The sequence below is a fragment of the Egretta garzetta genome, unplaced genomic scaffold (assembly GCF_000687185.1).
Source record: "Egretta garzetta isolate BGI_Z169 unplaced genomic scaffold, ASM68718v1 scaffold287, whole genome shotgun sequence".
In the NCBI taxonomy this organism is placed as follows: domain Eukaryota; kingdom Metazoa; phylum Chordata; class Aves; order Pelecaniformes; family Ardeidae; genus Egretta; species Egretta garzetta.
The window spans coordinates 13,107,367-13,117,367 of NW_009260435.1; the positions used below are offsets into that span (position 1 = coordinate 13,107,367).

Genomic DNA, 10,001 nt, shown 5'->3' on the forward strand with positions numbered 1-10,001 from the left:
CGACGCTCCAGTCAAGGTAATATTACTGTATTTAAGTGTTGGCTACTGTTAGGAAAAATGAAATATGCTTGCTGTTTCCACTGAGTTTTATAGGTCCCTTGGTGAGTGTGGAATGCACTGTAACTGTTCACTGTTATGACAATTGCTGCCGGGCTGTGTAAAAATGTCTGCCACTGTAAAAATACCTATACTGCAGGACCATTTCATTATGGTGGGATAAAGAAAAAGCAGAAGAATCTCACGTTTAAAGTAAAGAACTCATTTTTAGGTGCAATTGTGTTACTACCCTCTATCTATGCAGTTTCTGACTGTTGCAGTTTCTTAGCTGATGAAAATATTGACTTATTCCAGCTTCATAAAGCACCACAAAATCCTTACAGAAGCCCTGCAGGAAAATATTCATCTGCAGATGACTTAGATATTTCATGTAATTTAATAATTTTTTGTATGCACGTTCTGCAATATTAGATTTTAGAAGTAAGACATTGTACATTAATTGATGTGAAAATTTACACACTTTTTACTTACAAAAAATCTGTAAAAATAATGTTTACCTAAAACTTCTTAGACCTTTGCCTTTAAATTTAATAGAATGTAATAAGAATAACTGAACAATCAAAAAATGCAATATTAGTTTATGCACTGTTTTATAAAAAAAATCCCTGCAGTACAAAGTACAGAACAGATCTTTAACTCTTTGTTGCTATAAGCAAGCCAGTTTATTGCCACAGCACACCGTATCATTTGTAATATAATCAATTAATATTTTTGCATCACATGAGCTCCTGAGTCTCAGTCAGGTTCATTCTGTAACTGAAAACAGACACGGATGAAGGAGTTAGTTCCTGTTCCATAGCTAATAGGCAGGGTGCAAGGGGCGTAGCCTATGGCACAGAATAACAGCACATGATGCACCGACAGATTTCCCAGAAATGTATGAAACCTAACATTCAGCCATCCATCCATGATTCCTCAGTGGGAAAGAGAGGTACAGGCAGATGTTCATATCTCCTGAAGTTTGAAGAACCGCTACAGAATCACCACTTTTAGGGTGAATCTCCGTGAAAGGCAAACTGGGGGAGACTTCAGGTGCCAAACCCTCTTCTACCCTCCTGCATAGGTTTATAGGAAACCACATGTCCCATCCCAAAGCAATTTGAGCTGATTTACTTAAAGGCGTCACTAATGCTGGCCAGAAACACATTCTTTAGAGTCATCAGGGTAGAGAAGTGTAGTTAAAGGTAGCGATGGTGATTTTTGCCATATATATTGGTGAGAACGTCCTTTGCATGGAGGATGGATGAAGGTTTTGGTTTGTTTTCCTAGTACTGAGAACACCACAGAAATTGCTATTATAGAAAATATGTGATGGACTGCTTGTTTACTGAAATATAGCCATGTCTCCTATGCTTATCAGGAGCTAAACTGCTTACCTAGGTTTGGTATTTTACTTCGGTATATATTGCAGAGAAACTTAGTTTTTAAATTCTATTTCAAAAAGAGAGAGCATAAAAAGCTGGTGATCTGAAAATTTAACATTGCACGTCTTAGCGAGTCCTTTCTGGTAAACCTTTATAAACTTCCTTGCTCAGAAGGTCATAGAAAAAGCTTGATTCCTTTCACTGGGGCCTCTTACCCTTCCCAAGTAATTTCTTTTTTAGAAGTTGTATTTTATCTTCACAGCTAATTTATGCTCCATATCTGAGCATAAATACCTGGGTTCGCTAACTGTATACCTTAAAATGCCTTTAAATCTTAACACTCCTACTCACGAATTTTTTCTATTTTTTTTTATAGAAATCTCAGGCCTAAATTAAGTATTGTTTCCAGGAAATAATTGTGTGTAATGCTGCTAATCAGTTAATCATCATACGTCCTGAAAATATTTAGTTTGCTTTCAATAGATCATTTGCAATTAGCTGTAAAATTGAACTTTTTTTTAGCTATCGTTATTCAGAGTTGGTATTAAAAGATTTAGGAAGAAAATGTAATAATGCTTTTAAACATGATAGTGCAAGTATATAGAAAAATACTTACATGAAAGCAACGGAAGCAAGATATATGCTGTTGGGCAAGGTGTTAATTGCTATAATATTATTATAAAGCAGTTTTAAAAAAAAATCACTGTGGGGACAGAGAACAGGTGAACAGTTTTTGGGTGTTTTCTAATAGCAGTGGGTGCATGGGAGAGGAGTGGAGTTATGCTCTCATTTAGAGTCAAACCAAGCTGTGCTGCAGTAGTTACAAAGCCCAGCAGATTTAGCTACAAGTATTATCACCTTAGAAAAGTTTAATGTAATTTAAAATTCATTAGCAGAATTAATACAGATAAATTCAGATTTGCACGTGAATTCTGAAGGGACTGACTTCTATGGACAGCACACGACAATACGATTCCTTAAAACTGATCATGTAAGGAGCCTCTCAGAAGTTATGGAAAATAGCTTTTTCCTGGAAGTGAGAGAAATTGCAAAGCGTGCCTACACACTTCCTTGCTACATAAAAGAAACAGCAGGGTTGGCAAGATCTATGCAGAGTTCAGTGTTGTTTGCAATAAATGGGAAACCCGTGGCAGGTCCTCTTTACTCAGCCAGTGCACTTAACACGTAATTCATTTTAGCATGTATTGATGTGACTTTGCTGTGTAAGAGAAGGGTGAGGCAAAATTACCACATAGCTGAGGTCTGTCAAAGTGCATACTGTCTTTCAAATTCTTGCTTCTGCATTTTTTTTTTTTTTTAAGCTTTGAGTTTTCATTTTGTTTGTATAAATGTATGCATAGTGAAGAAAGGTGCAAGTTTTCTGTATCTTGGCAGTTTCACAAACTCATACTGCACCAAAGCTTATTTCTACTAATATTGGCTTTGTCTCCAAAACCTCCAAGTACAAAGTTCTATTGTAGCTTTGTGATCACGGTAAATACGCACATTCATTTAATACACCTTTTGAAAGGAGGAGTGATACATATATATAAGCTTCATACTTAGGCAAATGTGGAAAGAAAATATATCAAGCCTTAAACTTTCCATTATCCTTAGGTAGTCCACAACTGAAAATGACTTGCAACTCAGCAGCCATGGGAGGCCTTTGTCTTTCATAGGAATAAATATTAGAATATAGACATTCTTTGCAGGTAATATTATAAACATTCCTACACTAGTGCTATACTAGAAAAGAAATAGTTTTATGAAAGAGATGGCCTTTGTGTTTAAAATAGCCTTATTTTTGTTAAACTACAGTTCAGATCTTGCAGTTCTTACTCAGGAATTGTGCTTGCAAGGTCAGTTCTCCTGTTCTGATAACTTTATTGTGAGTATCTTGATCCTGAGCGCTTTTAACTGTGCCTCCACATCCTAATTATTGTTTTGTGCTTTGGAGACAATGCCAGAAGTGTATAACAGGAAGGAAAGCAGGTTTTTCTTTTGCTGTCTGCATGCCAACACATGGCTAATAAAAAGGAAGAGGAAATGAGTAACACATATAAATGGGGAAGTTTTCCCTCTGACAGATACTCTGCTGTGCTTATAATTTTGTCTGTGACTACACAGTGCTGAAAGTGTACCTCGAATTATTTCCATGGGTCTTGTAAGTTTTACCACGTAGGCAAAGAGATGACTTTGGTTCATTCAAGCCATCGTCCATGTTAGATATCTATATGGCCTTTGCTACCGGAGAGTGTGAACCCCTCACATCTGCCTGTGCAGTGCAGTGGGGGGATTCTTGTTCTGAGGCTGAGGAAAGGAGGCACGGAACATACCAGATCCAGATGCTGAGAAGTGCTTCAGTGCCCGTCAGAGGAATCCATAGCATAAAGTAATAAAAGAATGGACAGAGGGTTTTTCACATGCTCCATACATGCACACATACATTTCATTCTCTGTTTTTGCATTACATATTAACATATATATTATTTGCTCACTGAACTCAGTAGAGAACTCAACTGGCCACAGAAAACTTTTATTTTATGCCAGTGATATCCCACTAATTTCAATAGTGCTACAGGCTGCTGAAAACCAGCATTCACTGTCAATAATGAGATGGACTCTCATTTTGCTGTCCCTCCAAGTAGCCCGTTTACAAAGTGTATTAGATTCAACTTCAAACGTTTGAGACAAACGTACATTTACAAAGCTTTTGTACATAGGGACATGCAGGACAATTAATTCATTCCAACTAAAAGACACAACTTTGAAGAAGTTCGTTATGCTGCTTCAAAACCTTATATGACTGCAGAGTTAGAGTAGTGTTCATCTGATTTAAGTTGCTTTGAAAGTCAACTAATCCGTATTGAAACTGCTTTAGATGGATCCATCCATTTCTAGAGGTTATTCAGATTAATTTTACTCATTGCATCCTATAAAGTCTGAAGTCACCCTTTTAGATGTGGAAATCTTTCTCTCTGAAATCAGTGGATAAATAGGATAATGTAACTGAGAACTAACTGCCTCTATCAATGTTTCACCACTTCACCCTTCTTGTAGTGACTGATCTGGAGTTAAATACATGTCTTGTGGAACTGGGATGTACTTACTAAACACATTCTGTGTTGCAGGTGGTTCAGGAAGTCCAGAAGAAAGGACTCTTAAGACGACCAATAGATTTAATGTTAGCTGCATACCTCATTCTAGCAACGGGGTTTTGCATATTTAGGGGCATGGTAAGTTGAAGATGTTTTAATATTCTGGCCTCTAATTTTTAGTCAAGCTTAAGTTTGAGACCATTGTGTCTGTGTGAAAAAGTATATACATTTTGGCTAAGGGAAATCCTGTGACTTTCAGGGTTGGAATAGGCCTTAGATATATAAAGGACAACTTGATTATTGGTGATAGTTAGTGGTGCTTTGCTTCTTCATTTTGCCTTGTGTAAAATACATTTTTCAAAAGACAGTAAGTGCACAATCACAAGAATAAATAGCATCCCAAGTGCAGATCAACATGACCTAAAACTGTTTTCTTTGGTCTGTTGTTACATTTATGCTCAAGAATGTGGAGACAAACCAACTAAATTAAATCTGTATTAATGTTTTTCTAAGCAGGGATGCATAGTTAAAATTGTATAGGGAACCAAGTTAATTTACACTGCATGAGATAGAGGAGAACATTTCCAGCTGAAAAAAAAAAAATATTTATCCACATTACCTGAATGACACATTTTTTCTACTTACCAAGAGCTGATTTTTTAAAAAAATGTTTGCTTTAAGCATAGTTGATCGAATTAAAATTTCTGAGGGAATGAATCGGTACTGAAAATGTCTGAAGTAGATAAATCCAGTAGTAGGTAAACTTAGTCTTTTGTCAGCTCTAAAGCATTTTCTGTCTTAAGCAGATGGGAATGTGTATCATTCAGTGAACAGCGCTCAAATGTTCAGGTGTCTTAGACAACTGCCTGTTTCCTTGATTTATAGATCCTGTCTAGAATAATTCAAGTAAGAGGTGACGATAAGTACCCAAGCAACATTTTATTTACCCAGCACAGATTGCCCTTTTGTAGTTCTGCTGCTCCTATCATCGTCTGCTGTTTCTCTGAGAACTTGCCTCTCAAAAATATTTTTTTTTCCCTTCTAACTTGTTACAAACTGCTTCATTTCTTAGTAGATCATGCTACTTCAGAGCACCACTGATGCAGGTTAATCAGCTGTTGTATCTGTCATTTTACTGTGGGAAATGTTAGTCTCATGCTCCAGCATCTAACTTGGTTCTGCAATCCCTCTTCACTTCTCAGAGGAATTTTTTGTTCATTTTGAGTGTGGCCATTTCCTTATGTATTTCCTGTACCAAACAGGAACTGCTTACTGGCCTTATGTACACATACAGAGATCAACTGAACATCTCTGTGTAAGCTGCAGTAACCACAATTTTGTGAACAAGCTAATAAAGCATAATCCATTATAGCCTGCCCAGACCCCCCTCTTGGATGCCCACATTGGAAAAGAACAGGGAGTAATACCCACTGTTTGTAAATATTTGTATTTCCCCCTCTAAGTACAATTTCATGTGTATTTGTGTGACATAACTTACTGTTTAGTCCTGCAATTTAGGCATTAACAATGCCTTGCCGTGAAACACTTATGGTGACAGCTGTTGACACAGATTGCCAACTCATTTTAGAATAGTATTTTTTGTGGTAGTTTTAAGGGTTACTATGAAAAGGAACTACTTTTGCGGCTGGGTCTCTTTTCATGTTTATTGGGAACTTTGTTCTTTCTATAGGAATGTAAAATTCAATAATCTCTTCTTTGCTACTCTTAAAAATTATCAAGTAACACCTGTTTCTGCATTGCTCTCCACTGCTACCTTGTCACAATGCAACTCTTTTCTTGGACTACATCCATAGCTTGCTATCCTAAAATTGGGTGCTTATCCTGACGTTTCCACCATTTGAGCAATTTTCCATTGGAAAGTTCGTTTGCTGGGATCAAAGTCTGTTTATCAGAGCAAATCAATAGCAATTATACTTTTACTACAGCATAGCCAACTGACTGAATTCTCTTCCAGTCAAAGTCTTTAAAGCAGGCTGTCAGCATTTCCTTACAAACCCTCTGAGCAGGAGCTGAGAGGAGGCTGCGTTTCAGCTTTTGAATTGGTGATCAAATGGATCACCTTTGCAACAGATTTTGAGCAAGCCTCCAGGGTAGCAGTGCTGCAGATGACTAGAGAATCTTTAGGGCTGATAACAGGTATCAGGTTAGCTCGTTTTAGAACAAATTCTTTGTTCACGGGAAGTTTTAAAAATTCTTCTTAGATTGCTCTGATATAAAAGATCCTGCTGCCTATCCTAAGCTTCAGGTAAAGCATTGACTGTGGAGCATAGAGCGTTAAGAAGTGATTTGTTAACTGGCACAAAGATGAAGCCATGGGTTTCACAGATGACAAGATCGATAAGGGAAGTATTTGTTCATGGCAAGTTACATGGTGTTTCGTATTTTCTACTACAGCCATTACAGGGTACCAGCTCTTCCTTGTGATAACTTAGATTCAGATCAGTTACCTAGAGTTATACATCCTAATTACTCAGGCTTCTTTTAATATAGTCCATGAAACAGATCTGCATGCTTTTGATGATCATTCCCACTCTTTAGAAGGGCAAAGAGGACTTCCAGTCTGGAATAATGGAGCAAAAAAAGGGGTGTAGTAGGACTGGAGTCCTTAAGCTCATGTTATGCTGCTCTCACCAGTGACGCTCCTTGACACACGACACATTTTACAAACCCCAGTTACACAGGCATTGCAGAGGAACGTTTTGCTTTAGTTTTCTAGTATTTGCAAGGTAGCCATTCTTCTGCAACCCTGGCTGCTGCAAGGGGGAAGGGCCTGAAGCGGTAAAAGGGTTCATGAGTGAAGCAATGAGCAGAAACCAAAAATCTCTGCTGGACCTGTTATTTCTGGGAAAGGGGTGGCTTGGGTAGATCTCGCACCTTCCAACTGGAAGTGCAGTGGAGCTTGAGAAAATGGGTGTCCATGTTGTGTTGGGTGCTGAGTTAGGTCAAGCCATGCTTATTGGCATGGTCTCAAGACAGCAAGCGGTAGAAAAACATGTCCTGAGATGAAGAGGATTTGTATGGGCCAAAGAGACAACAGCTGACAGCATTAATGGAGGCCTTAGGGTAGGTGGATCCAGTCAACAGCATCTGGGTGTGAAACTCTTCTCAAATGTGTTACAGCTGCAAAAAGGCCTGGGAATCATTGCTGCAAGGAGTGTAGTTTTGAGTAGTCACAACTCCTCAGTCAGCAGCTGGTTTATTTTTAAATGCATCTCCCTCACACTGCAAAGCAACTAATATTTCTGTTTAAAATGCAGATGCTGGCATACATGTTCTACTCTGTGCCGTACTATGTGATTGCTCTGTATGGCCTACTGGTGCCTGGTTGTTCCTGGATGCCTGATTTAACCCTTATACATGCTGGAGGACTAGCTCAGGTATTTCTTTGTAAAGTGTTCGCTCTTGAATTACAAATTAATAAGTAGAGAACTGTAGAGTAAATAAGGGGCCCAGGGCTTGATCTTCCCATGTGGGTTTTATGCCTTTGTAACTCAGATCACTTTTTATATCTGTAAAAAACTAACTTAAGGGAGTGGAGGATCAAACCTATTATACACCTCTAATGACTGCCTTCTTGCTTTAGTAGACTTCTCTCTGTCTGCAGAATCTTTTTACTGAGCTCATTTAAACCTTACTAAGCACCATGCACTCTTTTGCTGAGACCACAAAGGAAGCCTGTATTAAAGCTGTAACAGCCAACCGGGTAGAAAACCCAAACCACAACAAAACAGTAAAATACATTGTTTCTGTAATAGGTTTTGGCCAACTAGGTAGTCTGAGAAAGACAAATGGAAAAAAGTATCTACTAGTCACACAAAATGAAGAGTATCAGTTGATGATATTGATATAACACTGGGAACCTCCTGGGCTGCAAAGCACAGCGACATTGAGACATGTTCGTGTTGCCCAAAGGCAGACCAGCAATCATACTTCTAACTGTTCTGATTCTCTTAAATAAACTGTAGCTAATTACTAGATAGCACCGATGGTTATGAGAAGCTAGCCAAAACAGAAACATTCAAAAGGAACCAGTAAGTGACTTCTTGTGACAGCAATGACCATTTAGCAGTTGAGAGAGTTAACAACTGATTTGTGTGTGTAGGAAATGGAATGTGCTCTGGGCATCCAGACAATGCAGAAGATACACACATAATCCTGCAACAACAATGAGAACACAGGGACATGGCAACAAGAGTAATTCAGGTACCACTATAGCCAAACACAGGCCAACACTTTGTTCCCCAGGCCAGAGACAATAATCATGGATACAAACTACAATCCAGCTTAGCTGCCCAGTAAGGATGGGGGAAGTGACAATTTATTTTCTATTTGTGAGCAACTATCACAGAGAATATGACTTTTTTTTTTTTTTAAACACACCAGTTTATAGAGAATCTTGAATCACCAAATTATATCAAAACATAATCTGGCAAACATATTAATGAGGAGTTTTAAATGCTCAAAAGGTATCATAAATATCATACAACTGTGTTTGGCCCAAATCTAATCCAAAAAACTCCACAAGCTGAAGTAGGCAAGCCAGTGTCAGGAACCTCTTTCTACTGACGGATTACTCAGGTTTCATGAATTCCCCAGACAATCAGAAAAGAAACTGCTCCTTCAAAAATTATTCAGCACAAGGAAAAGTAAACCCGAAATCAGAGTGTGCTGTTCACAATCTTGCAAACTTCCCCAAAATCTCAGCCTCTCAGATTGGAGGCAATTTTTGTTTGGTTGGTTTGGTTTTGTTGGGGAGTTTTGTTTGGTTGGGGTTTCTTTTGTTTATGTTTGGGTTCCCCCTTCTCCTCCCCCTTTAAATGTTTCCCATAACAAACACTCACCTTTTTTTTTTTTTTTAATGGCACTTTGTACCTTTTATCTGTATGATAAATACACGCAACATTTTGTTGCCAAAATCTAAAACCCCTTGTAGTTTGGCTTCAGGATAATGCTGATTTACACATTAGACAAGAAGAAAATCTGCTGGTAACCCAATGCTAACACTCAAAATTTCCCATTTTACTCTTTAAAGCTTGTCCTAGGCACAAGCAAAAACTGTGGGCTGACAAAAACTAACTGATGGAGAACGGTACGTTGCTGCACGCTCCCCACATTTAATCCTGATTCAAAACCCATTTCTTCAAGATTGGGAGGGGTTTATTTTGTAGTTTTTACTTGAAAACACCGCAGAATGAACTTCAGTCATCCCACAGCTGAACAGGATTTAATTGATTGGGCTTTGTGAACTGTGAGCAACCTGGGATGAAAAACATGTGTGACAATGAATTGAGGACTCATTATTTTTTGGGTTTGGTCATTTTGAGGCGCAGAACACATTTCAGGTTTGTCTACCATTTACTCAAGGTAAAACATTGTAACTGAAAATTAAAACATATGTAGTTACTGAAACACATTTTGCTTTCTATTCTGCACAAAGGTCCAGAAAAGGTAAATACCTAAT

General features: G+C 38.1%; 1 protein-coding gene across 1 annotated transcript in view; it reads left to right on the forward strand.

The window, feature by feature from the left end:
• TM6SF1 (transmembrane 6 superfamily member 1) overlaps positions 1–10,001 on the forward strand; it is a 21,790-nt gene that overhangs the window by 6,276 nt on the left and 5,513 nt on the right. Inside the window, exons 6-8 of the mRNA XM_035899523.1 lie at positions 1,616–1,645; positions 4,553–4,657; positions 7,798–7,917. Coding sequence (XP_035755416.1) covers positions 1,616–1,645; positions 4,553–4,657; positions 7,798–7,917 — 255 coding nt within the window. The remainder of the gene's footprint in view (positions 1–1,615; positions 1,646–4,552; positions 4,658–7,797; positions 7,918–10,001) is intronic.